The 20,729-nt window shown below is 33.3% G+C and overlaps 1 protein-coding gene across 2 annotated transcripts in view; it reads right to left on the bottom strand.

Moving 5' to 3' along the window:
• The window catches only part of LOC113177812 (complement factor H-like), a 73,183-nt gene that overhangs the window by 44,891 nt on the left and 7,563 nt on the right, over nt 1-20,729 (bottom strand). For both annotated transcript variants that reach the window (XM_077802486.1, XM_077802487.1), the window contains exons 2-6: nt 11,211-11,396; nt 10,607-10,712; nt 7,981-8,057; nt 6,414-6,605; nt 3,785-3,955 (exon numbers count right to left, since the gene is read on the bottom strand). In XM_077802486.1, the coding sequence (XP_077658612.1) occupies nt 3,785-3,955; nt 6,414-6,605; nt 7,981-8,057; nt 10,607-10,712; nt 11,211-11,396 (732 nt within the window). The remainder of the gene's footprint in view (nt 1-3,784; nt 3,956-6,413; nt 6,606-7,980; nt 8,058-10,606; nt 10,713-11,210; nt 11,397-20,729) is intronic.

Raw genomic sequence — 20,729 nt, 5'->3', positions numbered from 1 at the left:
TGTCCCTAGAGGAGCACAAAATGACATTAAAATAAATATATCCTCACATATCTCTCTCTATATATCCTCGTATATCACTCCTGTTTAACTTACTGTGGTTTTCACCAATATATTTGTGTTCCCTGAACTCTAAATCCCTCTTTGCCCAAAGCTATCACATACTTCATGATACTCCATGTCTGGCAATGACTTCATCATGATTATGTATAACTTCAAATATTTCTTTTTTTCTACTTTTGCTCTCATAAGGATTGTTTACAAAAATATACATAGACTCTTCTTTCCACACAACTGGTAGGAAATTACATCCATTCTTTGAATTAAATGTGGCCATATGACATAAGATAGTTCAATGTAATGAAAATAAAACAGAAGGGAGTTTTAAAAGACATTGTGTGAATTTTCATGTTCTCATTCCCACATCTGCATTAACTGAAGAAGAACATTGGAAAGATGATGCCTGTCTCACCTGATCTTAGAACTAGTTTACCATATTTCACTGCATTATTATTGCCACTGTTACAGGATTCTTCCACAGAGAGACCAGGAACCAGGGCATTCAGCAGGAAGCAGAGCATATTAGTGTTGGCACTGGTCCAGCAGATTTGTATCCAAAGGCTGAGGCCTCAAAGCAGGAGGTGTTGCCTTATATACATCTTGTTAGCTCCTCTTTATTTTCTAGCATTTTGTATCCCATATAAGGTAATATACATTCTAATTGAGCATTATATTTCTGTACTATAGATTTGCAACAGTGTTACAATAGAGTTGTGGAATGTGCATGGTGAATTTGATGGTGCCATGTTAATTTTCCTTTGTTCTGAGAAAGTCCCTACCATACCACTGCATTAACATATGTTCATGAGTATTCCATGTATTCTAATCTTGCACCAAGACAGTTTAGTAATGAAGAATTTCAAGTAATGCCTGCACAATTTTTTTTTTAAAAAATGTTTCATATGTGAAACATTTAATAGCACTTCACTTTTGGGCAAAAAAAAGAAAAAAAGATATAAAGTCTGCAATGATTTTTCAGTGAAATACTGTGCAGAGACCCTTGTGAAATGTATTAGAAGTGAGCACAAACAAGAAACAAAGTGTAGTTTGTTAAGATATTGATATACTGCAATCTATTTTTGGAAAACCTTTTTTGTAAAGGGTCTCTTTTGCAACTACTTAGGTTTGGCAATGTAATATAAAAGTAACCATACCCAATACATAAATAAATGGACATTATTGTGTTTCAATACAACTTTCTTTACCTGTGATTTGACCTGTGAGCAAGTTTGCCTTCCTTTGATATCTCTTCTCACATATAAAGCTCTTTCTTATTCCTTCCATCAACTCTGCTATATCCCAATAATGGATCAATTTACAATATTCTTTTTCTTATAAAGTAGTATATATTTTAAGTACAGTAGAACAGTTATATAAATATCTGTATTGATGCCATATTTTAGTCTGACCTAAAAACATGTGGTAGACATTCATAATTACTTATGATCTTTTATATGCTCATAATTTACCTCTTATTTCATTTTCCAATATAAGTGACTCATTGTTATTACACTTTCTTCAAGCCACCTAAACCAATTGCTCTTTTATCAACAAATAATGAGTCTTTGAACTTTAGTTTACATTTCTTTACTTGGGTTTTACTTCATGATATAACTAAACTTAATACCATTTTTTTAATCCAAAGATACAAGTTACAAAACCAAAAGTTTAAGAGAATGACTAAAGTGTATTGGGTAATTTTGTTAAAACAATCGAGAATCTAAACACTTCTGAAGATTAATCTCAAACTGTAGACATGAATTCATTGATGAAGCTTAATTCCTGCCTTTGTAATCTTTCTTAAAATAAACAATTTTAAAATTGCCTTACTATCTATTGCTGTCTAAAATAATAATATTCAAGACTATCCAAATGAATGTGGTCCCTTTTTCCCACTACCGGATAGATACATTTGAAGTAAGAATAATACTGCTTGATTAGCACCATATGTTGTAAATCAATTTTTTAAAGTTTATGAGGAAAATAGATGGAATTGGATCAAAAATGACTTTTAATCAATTCATCTTGGCATGTTTAATTATTCCTGTAAATGATTTCTTGTAGGCTGTCTTCTATTGGACAGAGAAAACCAAAGTTTTTGACAACTCTGTCAAAACCCTTGGCATCTATATGCCATGGATGAGATGGAAAGCAATTCAATTATTTTCTCCTCAATCATTTTAAATTTTGCTTTATTACTAATTTCTGAGCTTTGAGTTACACAATTTTAGAGAAATTAAGACTTCTGGGTCAGGAATTCATCATATGTCAGCAGGTCAATTTTTTCATTGTGCCAGGAAAACAAAGAGAAGTGTTTGTAATATATTAGCTGAGGTAGAGATGGTAGAGTGCTTTTATTAACAAGAAACTCTTCTACATCTAGTCAATGTAAAGTATATTAAAATAAAATGAAACACATTTTGAGACAGCGTACATGCTTATCCAATTTGGAGTAAATCTCTATTGTTATCAAAGTTTAATAAAATACCTTGTGATCAGCCAAATCCCTTTTAACATGGAATTAAGTGGATTATCATTGTCTTATATTCATTAATTATTTTCTAAAATATTTTGTTAATGATGCCTAAAAATAGAGATCACTCTATTGTGAGGAAAGATACATTTTCCATGGAACTGTTTGTAAACTGAAGCAAAATAAAATGTTTAATTATAAAATCAATTCAAAATTAACTATACTTTTATAAAATATAACTAAAACAAAATTTAAGCATGTAATTACATATCACAGATGTAAAGTTCCGAGGGTTCCTAGGAGTTAACTCTCCTTACCTCACAGTATGGTAAAATCTGTGAAAATCACTGGACCTATCAATGGTCCTTGTTTCCCTCACTGCAACAGTTCTCATCAAAAAGCTACCTCACTTCTTTTCAGAAATGCCTGAAAATATCTGAGGACAGGAATTACGACAATATAGCTATGTCTTCTTGCTATTCTTTTTATGGTTATGATTTCTTAAACTCTTCAATCATCTATATTCTCTCTTCTAGGTCATGATCATTGGAAGACATCATTTTAACAGGAGGTAGGAAAAAAAGAACACAATATTCAGATATAGTTCTTGTGGGGAAAAGTGCTCTGCCTCTCTGCATGACATCCTTCCATGAAGAAGCTTGGAGTTAGGATTTCTTTTTCAGCACCATCATTACTGTTGTTCCAAATTAGACCCATTGCTCATGAAAATCTCCACTTTCTGGATCCCTTTAATTCCATTGTGAATGGAGATTTACCTCATCTGATATTAATATAATTTACTCTTTACAGCCAAATTCTAGGCTTTAGAAGAGCAATCTATGTATTTGAGAATTGCAGATTATTGAAATTGGAAAGCCTATGACAGTCCTGGCTCTGCTCCTGGAATGTTTTATCACCATGAACTAGCTACTTAATAGTATATTTAATCCTCTGGTTCTATTTAAAAATAAATAATAAATAAATAAATATCCAATAAAATTCTTTTGGAGTGGGGTACCAAGGATTGAACTCAAGGACACTTGACCACTGAGCCACATCCCCAGACGCCTTTTGTATTTTATTTAGATACAGCGTCTCACTGAGTTCCTTAGTACTTTGCTGTCACTGAGGCTGACTTTGAATTTGTGATGCACTTGCCTCAACCTCCCAAGCCCTGGGATTACAGACCTGCACCAGCGCACCAGGCCTGATAAAATTTTTAACAAAAGAAACAGAAAATAAAAATAACCTTACCTTCACATGAGGGACTTGGACTCCATCCTGAACTAGTGCATGTAGCATTGCCTCTTTCACTGTTTTCAAAACCTTGATTACATTTATATTGAAATATTTCATTCTCCTTATAAATTTTCTTTGGAGATACAGAATACCCATTTCTAATTTCTGGCGATGTGCAGGAAATTTCTAAATACAAGAGATTAAATTCTGAAATGTTTATTATGAACTAAAGGACTATAACCAAGTTGTGTTTATATAAAAATAGAAAATTTGTTTCCATTAGGTAAATCAGCCAACCAAACAAAAGTTGTCTTTTGGCTTGACTGTCTGTTTTATCTGTTATTCTTAACATCATCTGTTGCTCTTCATTTTTGCCAGAAGCTAAAATTATGAGAAAAATTATATTTCAACTTTAGTTTAAGGGTAAATTAGTCCTTTGGCAGTAATTGATAGTAATACTCATCAAATGCATATGTGATATTGAATATAGATTTACTGTGATAAGTATTTTCTCCAAGTGACCTGTAAAAATAAAACATTTTCTCGTTATTGATTCAACAGAATCTTTCTCGAAGAAATTTATTCAACTCATTTTTCATTACATCTTTGGAAGTAACTGAGATTCTGCTTTTGTGTCTTCACTGTCTATACAGGTTTTCTGTCAAAAACAAAAACACAGCAAAACAAACACCTAAACAATAACAACAGAAAACTGCCCATCATCTTTGACACCACTTCTCTCAAATACTTTTCCCTGAGATAGTGACAATGATAACTGTTTTTCCAAATCTTCTTCTTCCATCTTCCTAATCTCTTTTTCTTGGGTTTAACTACAAAAACTTCCAAATGGTCACTTTATTCCTCCACTTCAAATCTTTCACCAGTTCCCAAATCAGTCTGCATTAAAGCTAAGTTCTTAAGAATGGTGCATTAGCTTCTCAGTACCTTGTACTGGCCTATCTTCAGTTCATCACTGACTTATCATCTTCCTATGGGAGGCCCCTGTGGATAGTGGACAAGGAACAATAGGACTTCACACTTATTGAAGCCTCACTGCCTTTCTATGTTCCTCTTCTGACATTCCTAGAACTGGCATGCTTTTGCCTTCTTCATGGTCACCTAAAAATAGCCCTCTCTTCCTGTAAGACTTTCCTTAGGCATCTGCAATTTCAGGAAGGTTCTGCTAGCCATGACATCTAGCTGTGATCATAGAAATCCCATGTATGAACCTCTAAAGTATTTAACTTAACATTATTATCACAAAGCACTATTTCTGTTAGAATTCTTAAGAAATTTTTGTTTATTTTTTTTTTACTGTAAGGTAGACTAGATTAAAAAAAATGTGACAGTTCATAGTTAACTTTCAGCACAAATATGAAAGAGAATTATTTCCTAGAAATAAGTTATCAAAGATGAGTTATTTAAAAATATAATGCCATCATGATGCATCAGTGGAAACAAATAATAAATATTTGGCATCCAGAATTAAAAATAGACTTTTTTGGAGATCAGCACAGAAAGGCTGAACATTCTCTTTCAACTTGTAAGAGCCAAGTACAGCCAGTAGTGGTGTTACATGCTGTAATCCCAGCAGCATAGGCTGAGGCAGAATTTCAAGTTCAAAGCCAGACTCAGGAACAGCAAGACATTAAGCAACTCAATGAAACTAAGCAACTTAAACCCTGTCTCTAAATAAATAAAAAAATGGCTAGAGTTGAGTGCTCCTGAGTTTAATCCCTGGAACTCATCACCCTGAAAAAAGAGCCAACAACAATATGTTTGTGGTTAGAGTATGGATGCTGATGTCAGATAATAACCTAGGTTTAAATCTAGACTCCCTATGCTGTGGTAATCTAGGCTGCATGATTTGATTTTTGTTAACAGGGAAGTAACACCCAAAAGCTCATATGTGAGACAATCCACCAAGATTTAGAGGTGAAATGATTGGGTTATGAGAGCCTTAACCCAGTTAATCCTCTGATAGAAATTGACTGAGTGGTAACTGAAAGTAGGTAGGGTGTGGCTGGAAGAGGTGGGTCATCAAGGGTGTACCTTTGAGGTATATATTTTGTATGTTGTGAGGAGAGTCTCTCTCTCTCTCTCTCTCTCTCTCTCTCTCTCTCTCTCTCTCCTCTCTCTCCTCTCTCTCTCTCTCTCTCTCTCTCTCTCTCTCTCTCTCTCTCATCTCTCTCTCTCTCTCTCATTCCTGATCATCATGTTCTAAGTCACTTTCCGTTGCTTTATTATTTCACCATCATGTCCCTTGAGCCCCAGGGAATGGAGCTGGCTATCCATGGACCGAGACCTCTGAAACTGAGAGACCTCAAATAAACTTTTCCTCCTCTAATTGTTCTTGTTAGTTTTTTTAATCAAGCAGCCAAGTAGCTGACTAAAACAATTTTGCACCAAAATTTCTTCAATCATAGAGATGATACTAGTACATAAATCATAAAACTGTTTTGTAGGTAGAAAATAAGATGACTTATACAGAAAATTAAGATCAACTACAGGAATATTGTACATGCTTAATAAACATTAGCTTTTTAAGAACTATTTATATTCATTATTGTGTACCACATTTTCAAATATATATTTTCATAAGAAAAACTAAGAACAATTAAGCAAGCAGTTAAGTGCATCTTACCCACACATCTTGGTTTTTCATTACTCCAATGACCATTTACTGAACAATATATTTCTTTGTGACCTTCATGTTTGAAGCCTGAATTACACTCAAACTGCACGACTTGTCCAAAATAATATTCCTCATCTGGTTCTATCGCACTACTGATAATTCTCCCATTCTCTGGTTCTGTCACTGGCAAACATGTAACAACTGAAAAAACAAAAATAATTTTTTCTAGTAGAATTTGAAAACTTTGTAATGAAATTGTGTGTGTGTGTGTGTGTGTAAAATCATCAGCAAGATAAAATAGAGGAAATTACTTAAATATTTTTAGAAGCATTTGATACACCTGTTTGCAAAAGATAAATCTAGGTAAAATTAAAATTACTGTTTATCTCTGATTCTTTTCTGTGGAAGTGAACAAACAACTACTACTTTGAATCGTAGTTTGCAATTTCATGGTGACAAGTAGCTCAAATTATTAAGAAATATAAGTTTAGAATGACTAAATACAAAATTTCCATGTATGCCCTGAAATAATATAAACCAGCATTCTAAAAGATATAAAAGTAAACTTCATAGTATTTACTTCAATAGAAAAATTGTTCTTAAATTTCCTTCCTCTTCCACCTCAGTGTTCAAAATAACTTGAGTACTTATTTTAATTTTACTTAATATTTTCAAATATCCAAGGTTATGGAAGTCAAACCTTTTTACTGTAGAAGGACCCTGGATTCTTGTTATTATAAAAATAATAGGAGTGTTTCTCTTTCACTCCAAAAATACTGATTCAATAGGTCTTTTTTTAGTAACCCAAATCTCAGTTTTAACAAGGATCCGAAGGAATTTTGATTTATCTCTTTATTTATTCTCTCTCTCTCTCTCTCTCTCTCTCTCTCTCTCTCTCTCATATTTATCTATTTATTTATTTATGTGTACTGGAAATAAAACTCAGGTCCTCATGCATGCCTAATAAACACACTACCACTGAGCTATAACTTCAACTCCTATATTTGATATATCAAAACACAAAATATGTAGTAATAAAAGAACTTGTCAGGCATGTTTGTTACACATCTGTAATCCCAATGACTTGGTGGCTTGAGGCAGGAGGATCACAAATTCAAAGCCAGCCTTAGAAATTTAGTGAGGCCTCAAGCAATTTTGCAAGACCCTGTCTCTTAATAAAATCCAAAAAAGACTGAAAATGTGGCTTAGTGATTAAGCACCCCTGAGTTCATTCCCTGGTACCAAAAATAAATTTAAAAATAAAAAATAAAAGAAAATGACTAGATACATTGCTGCACTGGACAAGCAGAATGCAGAAAGAACAACTTTTTCAGATTTTTCAAAAGTTTCTTAAAGCCACCTACCTGTAGGATAATAAAACTAGATATCCACATTGGATATCCAGTTAACTGGTTAGTATTCAGCAAGGGAAGGAACTGCACTGTATTATAAACCAGAAAAATAATTTAAATAAAAAAATTTAATTATAAACTTAAGGATGTTTTGATGCCAAACACTTTGAAAAAGCTTAAATAGTTTAGCTATCTTGACAGATTGTAAACTTATTTTATATTACCTTTACATATAGGAATATCATTTGTCCATCCTTCTGCTTTACATTCACGGAAATTATTCTCGCTTAACATTCGATACCTGAAAACACAAAAATAACAGACTGGCAAGAGATTACGTATTTGCATGCAGTTTTTAGCTTAATCCTATTCTGAATGTCTTTCAAAAACTCCTTTTTATGGAAAATTAGCAACTTATACATTTCCTTCCTTCTTTTTCTCTTCCTTTATTTTACCTTCCCTACTATCCTTTCTCCCTTCCTACCATCATTTGTTCTTTCCTTCCTTTCTTCCTTCCTTCCTGTCTTAAATGTCTTTCTCTCCCTCTGTTTTTTTTTTTCCTTTGAAAGACCTGTAGACTCATTAAATAATTTTCATGGGCCTTTGTTTTCTTCATTTGCAAATAAGGATTGTTCTGCTCATTGTACAAGTAAAATAAATGTTCTCCCTCAAAAAAAAAAAAAGGAAAATGCTTTGATTTGTGACTAATTCTGTAAGGAAAGAAAACATTTTCATAAACCAAGTTTTAGTCACAGAGCCAAGCATTTATTCTATGTATCATTCATGTAAAGGAAACAAAATAATTGACTACTAAGGCAATCCTGTAACTTCTCTACTAGCTAGAATATACCCTCTTAACAGAGAAAGCAGATTTTCTGGTTATTTTTTTCCACCTGCACCAGAGATCCATTTGTTTCCCAAAGATGTTTCAGATATTCTGCAACATTCTGCAAAAGCCTCCCATGGCCCAAATATTTGGAGGAAGGAGGTGAGGAAAAAGAGAGAAGTTGCCTATTTGACAGTGATTGGCAAAAAACAGTAGCTGACAATACTCAAACCCAGACAAGCAGAATAATAATTTTAAAAAAAACTTAAGGTTTTTCAAAACTTCTCAAAATTTTCATAATTCCTGTAGGATATCTGCACTGAATATTCAGTTAAATGGTTAGTATTCAGCAAGGGAAATAACTAAAGACAAAAGATCAAAAAGGGTTAGTTGACTGACAGAAACCAAGGGGTAAAAATCTACTTCACTGGGCTAGGGCTGTAGCTCAGTGGAAAAGTGCTTGCCTTGCACATGTGAGGCACTGGGTTCAATCCTCAGCACTGCATAAAAATAAACAAATAAAATAAAGGCATGCTGTCCATCTACAAATACAAAAAAAATTAAAAATCAAATCTACTTCACCATCTACAACCCGGTCAAAAGATTTATATCCCCTACATTCTAGCTAGTAGAGAAGTTAAAAAATAAAACAATTTTAAAATAACATAAATTACTTTAGTTTGCTGGATGATCTCAACACTTCATTTCACTGATAAATATCAGCGATTTCACTGTCAAAGTTCTGTTGGAGACTGAGAATAGCAGGAACTCTCATAGTGAGGCTATAGCAGAGTTACCCCTAGTGGACACAGGGTGAGGTAAAGAGAGCCAGAATCAGAGGCAAGTCTGTAGCTACTTTCTTCAACAAGTTGTAAATATGCATTTTTACAACTGAGGAAATCAAGTAAAAGAAATTTATGGATTTTGATTCCTTTCCAAGTCATTGTTGGAACCTAAAGGGAAGACTTCTCTAGAAATAAAGGGAGATTTCAGAGGTAGAGCAAATCAAAAAGTTCAGGCCCAGATTGGCTTAACCTACTTGGTTACATATGAAGAAGACAGTAGTAAAGACTGAGAGTTGGATTGAAAATGTGTTTGAAAAACTTCCTCTGAAGAGGCCAAACTATTAATAACTAATACTTATCAGGCATTTGCAATATTCCAGGGTCTCTTTTAAGGGCTTCAAGTATGGGTCTTATTTCTTTCTCTCACTAATCCCATTATGCACATGATATGTGTTCACTTTAAAAAGAAAGCAAAATACCAAGTGAAGACCTATTTATACACACAGATACTGAGATTTGAAGGTTTGGTACATGGGTTTAGTATCAAGCCTGAACTTAAACTATTACATTTTCTTGCTCCAAATCAAGAAATGTATGAGGGGAGAACAATGATTCAATTTATAATCTCTTGATTCATATTGTTTAGTATAAAATTACAGTGATCTAATCATGGCTTCCTAACGTATAAAATTTTCTGCAAAATAAGTTTTTGACCTAGAGAGGAATAATAGAGAAGAACAAAGACTAAGGAGGTACTGTGATGAGATCAGTCAGGAAACCTGACTGGCTGGTTAGAAGGTATAAAATCAATGATTCTGAAAGAGTAGCATTTTTGATATGAATGATAAAAAGAATTTGTATAACATGGAAATTTATATTATAGCATTTATAAGTAAAACTTGCAACCAAAAAATTGCTTCTTCCTAAATTTTATAAATTTATAATTTTATTATATGTCCAATTATTCCCAACATAAATAACCCAAAATACCCTGCAAATAGTACAATGTAGAAAAGATGCCTTGGGTGAACACTTACTGCCAACTGTTTTTCCATATACTTATAAAAATACTAAATCAGAGTAATCACAGCTTGAATTTCTTAATGTTAAGAAAACAGTATGATATACACATATAATACTTTATATTGTACCTTAATTTTCAAGTTATTTGTGTATATAAATTAGTACAGTTCCTCTTTAGTATTTGAGTTATAAACCTTTTCAATATTGACTACATACCCCTCCTCACATTTATAAACAACTTTTGCGCCATATTCAAATTTATTTCCTACTTCAAGATGAAAAGAACCAAATGGAGTATCCCCAGGATGTCCACAGGGCTTTTCTAAAATAAAAAAAAATTAAAAAAAATATATATATACACACACACACACACATATATATACACACACATATATATATGTATGTTATGCAGAGAACACATTTTATGTAGGAGTTGGTGGACAAAGATATTTGGCATTTAATTAGAGGACAACATTGAATATAAGGAAAATTGAAAAGAGCAAAGCTATTATTTTATAATTGAATATATTTTTGAATTTTGTTGAATTACTGTCCTCTTTTTAAAAATAATCATGTATTGCTTTGTATTAAAATGATAAGAATGATATAATTCAACCAGTATTGTTACAATATCAAGTATTAAGCATTTTCAAAACTAAAAGATTTCATAAGTTTCCAAAAAAAAGTGAAGAACTCGGGGTTGTGGCTCAGTGGTAGAGGCACTGGGTTCAATCCTCAGCACCACATAAATGTAAAGTAAAGATATTGTGTCCACCTAAAACTTAAGAATAAATATTATTTTAAAAAGTGAAGTACTTACTCTGACATATCCTGCCTGGATTAAGAGCCACCCATTCTCCATTTCTGCATGCCCTTTTGATGGTGCCCAGGGTCCTATAGCCAGGGTGGCATTTGTAGGTAGCCTGAGTACCCTCTGTATAAGGCTGGTCAGGCCAGGAACCTAACAGAATTTCTGTATCTCCTATTGGAGGAGGTCCTTGGCAATCTGCAGATAATAAAAGCAAACATATGATATGTTGGGGTTGGCTTTGCTTTTAAAAATACCTATGTGATTACTGATCCATCCCTTGTGGGAATGAGTGTCATGGGTTGGTTTCGATGTGTCCCAAAAAGCTCACTTATAAGATAATGCAAGAAGGTTTAGAAGAGAATTGAATGGGTTATGAGAGCTTTAACCCAACCAATGAATGTATCTATTGATGGGGGGATGGGGGTTAACAGAGTGGTAAATAAAGGTGAGTAGGGTGTGGCTGGAAGAGATGGGTCATTAGAGTATTTGGTCATTTTGTATCTGGCCAGTGGAGTCTCTCTCTGTCTCTCTGCCTCCTGATCATCATGTGAGCAGCTTCACTCTGCCACACTCTTCCCTGCTGTTTCGCCTCACTTCAGACCCTGAGGAATGGAGCTGCCTATCTATGAACTGAGAGTTCTGAAATTGTGAGCCCTCAGATAAACTTTTCCTCCTCTACAATTGTTCTGGTCAGATCTTTTAATCACAGCAACAGAAAGCTGACTAGAACAGTGTGCATGTAAAATAGTGTGTGTGTGTTTAAAAATAAATTGTGGGATTGAGAGGATTAAATTAATTAAATCCAAGTGAGAAAGCCCTATTTCATGCAAACATATGGTCTTTGGCTATTTCTTACCTGGTTATGACTGCCAGCTGTGGATATGGATTGAAGATCCAAATTTGAATAAATAGCGGAATGGTAGTGAAGAAAGGAAGAACCAGATGAACTTTGAGAGATTATGTCTAGCATAAAATTTTCTAAAACTTGTTTAGAATCAAAGTTCCCTGCAGAGGTTTTGGACTGAAATTTCCCATATTCTCAGACAAAATGTCCGAACAGGAGAAGTGGCCTGCTTTAAGTAAACAGTTAGTATCTTTATTAAACATATTTGCTATATTTGAAAATCACTCAGGATCAAATTTTAAAACGGCAGTCAAAGCATCAAAGAAGCAGGTAAATTTATCAGTCTTTTGGGATAGAGGAACAAGATTCTAACCAGGTTCTCAATTGAAAACATATGAGTGTGCATGCGTGCACACACACACACACACACACACTCCTCTCTTTGCATCTTTTCATACCAGAAGTGGACTGACTCAAACTAAAATCTAACCCAGGCCCAAATAAGTTTAATTATATCAAAAGAAAGCAAACACTCTCATTGGTGGGAGTAATTACATATACTTAAGTTATAACATTCCATCTCATACAAAATGTATGGACTCAAATGAAAATTAAAGCACACATGAAAGGAGAAAAAGTATGTCCAGGAAGAGAAAATAAAGTTAGTAAATAGCAGACACTTAGCTCCTGAAGCTACAATGCTATCAATACCTTTAGAATAACTCTTTTAAGTATGTTAAAGAAACTATATAAAGAAGATGTAAATGAATAAAAATAAAAAGATACCCAAAACAAAATGACTATAAAAATCATGTGCTATTCTGAAAGTACAGAATAAATATGTGAAATAATGCCTTATGAGTCATATGGACACAGAGGGAAATATATTAAGCTTGAAGAAAGTCTAATGTAGAAATGCCACAAGTGAAATACAGAAAGGCTAAAGTGCATAAACAAGAACAAATCAAACAGAGTAATAAAAAAGTGTCATGCAGTGTCAAGTAACACAACATATGAATAACTGGAGTTTCAAAGGAGGGAAAATTGACAGAAGTAATAACTGAAAAATTAATAGCTCAAAGGAACCTAAAATCGCTTAGAGAAATCAAAACACAAATGTAAATCTTGGCAAAATCCCTGAGTATATACACAAAGGAAACCTATATTCAGGCTCTGCTAAAACACACACATAAAAAACAAAAGTTAAAAGCCTTAAACACATACAGAAAAAAAAATTTTTATTTTGATAACAATAAAATAACAACTGAGTCTATAATAGTAAATGTTGAAGCATGAAATCGTTGTCTTACATTTCTAAAATTAGGTGCTTAAAATTTCATTTCTAAAATTAGTTAGGTGCTTAAAATTTCATTTCTAAAATTAGTCAGGTGCTTAAAATTATATGTCAACTGAGAATTCGTAAAGAAAAATTTATTTTGAGCTCACCAACTCAGAGGTTTAATCCTTAAAACTATGAATGAGAATAAATTATTTCTTGGCTAAGTAACTGTTGTCAGGTACTTTGGTCACAGCAATGAAAAGCTGACTAACATACAAATTGATACTGAAAACTAAGGTTGTTGTTGTGAGTAACCTGACCATGTGGTTCAGAAGACTTTTGAACTGGTTTGTGGCAGGAGTTTGGATAAGTTTGGAGATGCAGGCTGGAGTAAACTTAGACTGTTAAAAGCAAAGCTTTTTAGGTAATTCTGATGGGAGCTGAGAAGACCAGAATGTTGATAACAATATAAACAGTAAAAAGACTATGCTTATGGGGTTTCAGAATGTAATGAAGACTCTTTGGAATTGGACAAGAAACAAGTCACATTAGATACAGTCACATGACAGCAAATAACTTGTCTGCAATTTGCCCATGACCTGAAACTATAGTTTCAATCTATAGTTGATGGACTAATTAATCTGGGGGAGGAAATTTCAAGGCAGCACAAATTCAGAAAGTTGCATGGGTATTGCTGGTGGTTTTTTATTCAAATTTACTGTGATAATGAGAAGCAAAAAAACAAAACAAAACAAAACAAAAAAACAGGAAAGATTGGAAAAGCTTTCAGTTGGCCAAAGAAGTAGATCTAAATTGGGGCCAAGAAGATGTGGTTGCTGAAATGATTACCACCACTAAAGAGAAGCTAAGTATTTTATACAGAGATACAAGGAAAGATTCCTTGAGGGCATCTTAGAAAACTACACCCATAGAAGTCTAAAGGGTATAAAATAAAAATTCATTTGAAAAGAGATCATAGGAGCACCCTGCCTCCATAAGAGGGACCCATGAAGTTCCTTCCTCATGGGTCCTTAAATAATGTTCAGTTGTCTAGACTTAAGGGCCCCTGCAACCATAGTCAAGGAGCCCAGCTATTCCTTGAGCTGGCAGCAGGAGTTGGCATCATCCATGTGGTGCCAGTTGTTCAAGAATGTAGGATTCTGGAGTTGGGGATCATGGAGGCCTCCACTGAGGTTTCAAAGGAAGTCCTGGGAGGCCAAGCAAAGTGCAAGAGGGTCAGAATCCCTTCAGGTAGCCCCTGAGACAGAAATGCATAAAAATGTGAGAATGAAACTAAAGCTGCAGTGGAGACCTCAGGAATTAAGAGATTCTAGTAACATGGAACATCTGCCAAGGAAAACTGTAGGAAGCAGTGGGCAGAGCTATCCAAGAGAGAAGCCATGTTAGATGCAGTGCACAAGGCCAAAGGGGTGGAGCCACAGAAAAAGGGATTCACAGCTCACCACAATCTATGTAAGAGAACACATATTCTCTTAAATCTTCTTTAACCATCCACTATATTTGACACTCTGTCAGTTAACTCACTATTATTTTTATTCCATTATTCTACTATCATATTTACTTATTTTATCAATATTTTCATTAATTTTTTGAAAAAAAATAATAGATTAAAACAAAAATTACACCTAATAACAGTTTACTATGTGGTATATCCCTGTTTGTATAGTCTGTGTAATGTTTAAGTCAAACTAAACATCTATCTTCTCAATGATCAATCATTTCTTCATGGTGAAAACATCTTTTTAATTGATAATTATTTGCACATATTTATGGGGTCTTTATGATGTTTTAATGCATATATACTTTGCACAATGTCCAAATCAGGGCAAATATCTTTCTCTTTAAACATTTATTTCTTTGTAGTTAGAACATTCAAAATCCTTTCTCCAGCTCTTGAAATACACAGTACAGTATCATAATTGATATTTACCCTATATACAATGAAAACTTAATGTTTTTAAACACTATGATTAAATATAAAAATATAAAGTTTAGTGAATAAAACAAATTTCAAAAACAACATATATATTAAAGTATTTTAAAATAAAAAAAACCTATGCAAAATTAAACAACTGAAAAATTATATTCTTCTTTCCAGTAAGAAAAGCACTAATACTACCAAAATTCAAATGTTAAAATGAAAAAAAAATTTATTATCTTAAGAACAGTCATAAACATGACCATTACTTGTTAGGTTTATTAGGCAAAAGTAATAAAAGTCCAATTTGGGACCCTGAATGGGTTCACGCTGGTGAAGCCAGAATTAGCCAGGCAGTCAACATAGATAGGTAAATCGAGTCAGGTTGGATCAAGGAGGCCAATTTGAGTAAGTCCCGAAAGTTGGAGTCTGCCTCCCAGGGACTTCAGAGCCCTTCCTCCACCCTTATCATGATAACCTGCCCTGTTCCAACCTGTTGCTAAGGTAATCTGCCCCAGGAATTGTCCTTCCCTACAGGGAGTTGTAAAAGCTGTTAATTAATGTGTCCTGGGCTGCTTCATCTGGCCAATCCCCCTGTCCATCTGCTTCTCACCTTTTGGTCATTCCACCTGAGCATCTCCTGGGCCTAGTCACATACACAGAAAGGAGAGAGATAAGGGGAAGAGAGCAGGAGAACAAAGGGAGCCTAAGACATTAAAAAAAAAAAAGGCAGAATGCCCTCACTTCTTAAGATACCAGGATACCAGCCATGGCCTCCTTCTTCCTCCTGGGAGAAGTCTGTGTTACCCCTTTCTAAATAAACCCTGCTTTATATGCTTGCCTTGGTGTGCTTCTCTAATGTTATACTTCAATGTGTGAGGAAGCAGGATTCCTCTCGGGTAACTGGTGGTATCACTGGTATGAATGCCTCACTTCATTTTAAAGAATACGCAGAAAACCAAAGAAAAGAGTGAAATCTTAACCTGGCCAAAGAAAAAGTCAGATTCATTTAATGGCAGTTAATGGTTAGACTTACAGCAGACTTCTCAATAGCAGTAACAAGCTAGAAGATATTAAAAGATCTTTTTAATTTGGAGAAAGCTGTAATTACCAATCTAGAAATCTACATAAACAAATAATTTTTCAAGACTGAAAATTTGATCAATAAAATTTGAGAAAAATTGCCTCCTTAAATTCACAGGAAGAAAATAAAAACAAATGAACTAAAAGATATACTTCAGAAAAAGGAAAATGCCCCTGGATATAGGGTCTATGATAGAGAGAAATGAAGAGCCAAGAAAATGATATACACAGGAGTAAATCTAAATTAACATTGACTACAAAACAAATATATATAATGTATGTATATATGGAATCTTATCCTGTTTAAATATGCAAGTGTGCACACACACATATATATAAACTACATGACAATGGTGTATAAACTGAGAAAAGAGAATTGATGTCTTATAAGCTCTCAGTGTTGAGAAGAGTGGAAAGGTGTTAACTAGCTGTGATAGTTTTCTTTTTTATTTTAATAACTTGTATTTTATGTTTTACACAAATGGAGCACAACTTTCATTTCTCTGGTTGTACATGATGTAGGGTTACACCATTTGTGCACTCATACTCATACATAGGCATAATAATTGATAGATGAAAGTGGCTGGGCCTCCATCTTTTGGTATTACATCAAACACTAATCTATGTGCTGCTAGGAAGGCATGCAATAAATCTATTGACTTTACTCCAGGTGATTATTCAAGGTAAAAATTCTGGAAGGAATTTTCCTGTGGACAGCAGTTGCCTTCCCTGAGAGTTCCAGTCTGTTTGTGACCTTCTCTTTCTGACTTCCCACCATGTAGGTTTCCTAAGCAACTAGAAAGAATCATTTTTAAGAGCAAGATAGATAAATGGGTATATTTATCAACTGATTGACATTTATATAATCTTCTGCTGATTAGACTTTTCTTCTGAAGTCTGAGTGATAAATTAGCATCAGACATTGTTAAGAAGGCTCGTGCTATGATATCCATGTTTGTTGCTTCCCCAACATTCATGTTTAAACCTAATCACCAATGTGTTGGTATTAGGACGTGGGGTTTGGGGAGGTAATTAGATTATGAAGGTGGAGCTCTCATGAAGGGGATTAGAGCTATGTTAAAAGAAGCTTTAGAGTGGTTTTACAAAGGAGACTGCCCTGTCCATTCCACTGTGTGAGGACACAAGTAGAAGGTGCTGTCTATGAACCAGAAGGTGCCCTCAGTTGATCCTCTGCTGGCACCTTCTCACACATCCGAGCCTTCAGAACTGTCAAAAATAAACATCTGATGTTTTTATAAACTGCCCAGTTAATGATGGTGTGCTATAGCAGTCCAAATGAATTAAGACAACTAGTTTTAATTCCTAGAATAATTGCCAAAGTTATAGAAGCAGAATTTAGATGAAATTTTTAACCTACTTGAAGGGAAAGATTAAATCATGAAAATTAACAAATTCATAAGGCAGCAAGATCCTAAAGAGAATCACATACAGTAAAAGGGATTAAGCTAAAGGGTTAGATTTTTAACTGCAACACATCAGTACTTTTATGACACAGAAATGGATTGAATGTTCCAGTTAAATGGGGAAACTGGCTATCCATATGAAGAAGGATGAAACTATACTTTTATCTCTCACCCTGCACAAAAATCAACTCAAAATGGATCAAAGACCTAGGGATTAGACCAGAAACTGTGCAACTCCTAGAAGAAAATGTAGGATTATCACTCCAACTCAACAGGCTACCTAACACTCAGGCAATAATGGCAACAGTTCATAAATGGGATAGTATGAAATTAAAAATCTTCTGCACAGCAAAGGAAACAATTAAAAATGTGAAGAGAGAACCTACAGAATGAGAGAAAATCTTTACTAGTGACTCTTCTGACATAGGTTAATATCTAGGATATATAAAGAACTCAAAAAACTTCACACCAAAAAAATCAAATAACCCAATTACTAAAAGGGCAAACAAATTAAACACAAATTTCTCAAAGAAGAAATACAAATACATATGAAAAAAATATTCCACATTATTAACAATCAAGGAAATGGAAATCAAAACTACACTGAGATTTCATCTACACCAGTCAGAATGGCAGTCATCAAGAATACTAATAATGCTGGGAGCAGTGGTGCATGCCTAAAATCCCAGACCTCAGGAGACTGAGACAGGAGAATCTCAAGTTCAAAACCAGCCTCAGCAATTTAGCAAAGCCCTAAGCAACTCAGCAAGACCCTGCCTCTATATAAAAATATAAAAATGGGCTGGGGATGTGGTTCAGTGGTTAAATGCCCCCAGTATCAGTCCCCAGTATAAAAAAAAAAGTCTAAAATAAAATGTGAAGCACCTAGTAAAAAGTATATATATGTTTCAAAATTACTGTTGGAGACAGTGTGTACCTCTTGAATAATTGAAGAGAATAAAGCAAGACAAATTCTTAAGGTTATTTTGAAAAACTTACAAAACAAAAGACTTACTTTATATACAAAGAACACTGTACCCAACAATGTTTTTTTAAAAGAACATAAAATATTTATGAAAATAAATTACATTAGATGATAATAATGCAAGTTCTGATAAATTTCAAACTATCAAAATCAGAATATATTCTTGTTCCCCCATGTTATAAGAAAAAAAACAAACAAGAAAATCGCAATAAACAAAAATTGGTTAACAAATACATAAAGTCTTCTATAGGTCAATGAGAAAATCAATGAGAATTAGAAAATATTTTGAAGTGAATAATAACCAAAGTTGTATACAAACATTTAGTAAAAATAAATGAAAATAAGAAAGGAGGTAAAACTTAAGGAAGTGAGAATTCTCAAAAAGCTAGAAAAATAGCTGTGTAGAAAGAAATTAGTAAATAATAGTAAAAAGAGCAGAAATAATAAAATGAAAAAATACACAATATATAAAGCATTAAAGAAACTAAAAGCTAGTTTGGGGACAAAACAAAATTAATGCAATCCTGACAAGACTAATCAAGAGTAAAGGGAGGGGGCACAAATAATCATCATTAGGAATAAAACAGATGATTAGAATTATTTGCAATAGATTATGTTCATGTTTTATTTACTTATATGTATTATATTTTACAATAAAATATGAAAGAAAAATCTACATATTATTCTTATTTGTATTATTAATTATATTATATAAAAATAAAAACAAAATTAATAAATACAGGGGCATGGGGGTAGGAAGGATAGTAGAATGAATCAGACATTATTGCCCTATGTACACATATGACTATATGACCAGTAGAATTTTACATCATGTACAACTAGAAGGATGAGAAATTTTATTTCTTCTAAGTGTGATGTGTAAGGGTGCATTCTACTGTCATGTATAGCTAAATAGAACAAACAAAAGAAAATAAAATAAAATGAAAAAATAAATATGCTGGTTATTAATTTTAATTGTTAATGCTTTTAAGACTGTGTGCTGTTTAACTAAGATACAATAACAGTGATATTAGAAAGATTGCATCTTAGTTTTAAAAAATGATAAATTTTAAGTTATTTATAATCACACATATTAATTAGATTATTATTTAAATTGTCAAAATTCTTTTATTACTTGGTTTTATAATACTGGTAATTATTTAGCATTCTGTTCTGGAATTTCTTTTTACAAAATATGGGGAAAGTGGCTAGGGTTGGGGCTCAGTGGTAGAGCACTTGCCTGGTGTAAGGCACTGGGTTCAATCCTCAGCACCACATAAAAATAAATAAATAAATAAATAAAATAAAGGTATTGTGTTCATCTATAACTAAAAATATTTTTTTAAAGTAAGAGAAAAACTAACATAACTGAGACAAGTCCTACATATTCAGCAAAAAAAGTTTTACATTTCATAAAAACAAACAAAGACACTCCTGTGGAATTGAATTTTGTGAAAAAATAAAATATCTCTGTAGGCTGTATAATTCATTGATTTTCCACTGAAGATTTTGCAAAATATTTTAACATTAGTATAAGTGAAGTTGGTTAACTTGAGCTTCCTCATTAGAGCTTTGATTTTCATAATTTAAACAAAATCTTCTCCACTATGTGGTGCTAATATCCTGTTACAAAACACCACCACTCTCCACCTTTCACCACTACCAAAAAGCCTGATGTTTTTGTTTTGATATTGAAATTTTATGTCTAGGTTGCTACATGGAGAATTTCTCTTTAGTTATAGGTTGGACTGTGCATCTTTAACTTTCAAAATTCAGATCAATTTTGTGGTGTTCCTGTTACTAGGAAAATACATTAGTTAAATATCAAATGTAGTTCCCAACATTGTAAGTAGAGACTACTTTCCACGACCTTAAAATTTTGATAAATCCTGTTCCTTTGCCTTTATTAAGTTAATGGGACAAAGAGATGCAAAGTTTCCTATCAATTTACTTTATTAAAATCACTTTTATTAA

The sequence above is a fragment of the Urocitellus parryii genome, chromosome 9 (assembly GCF_045843805.1).
Source record: "Urocitellus parryii isolate mUroPar1 chromosome 9, mUroPar1.hap1, whole genome shotgun sequence".
Classification (NCBI taxonomy): domain Eukaryota; kingdom Metazoa; phylum Chordata; class Mammalia; order Rodentia; family Sciuridae; genus Urocitellus; species Urocitellus parryii.
This window is presented reverse-complemented; position numbering and strand designations above follow the sequence as displayed.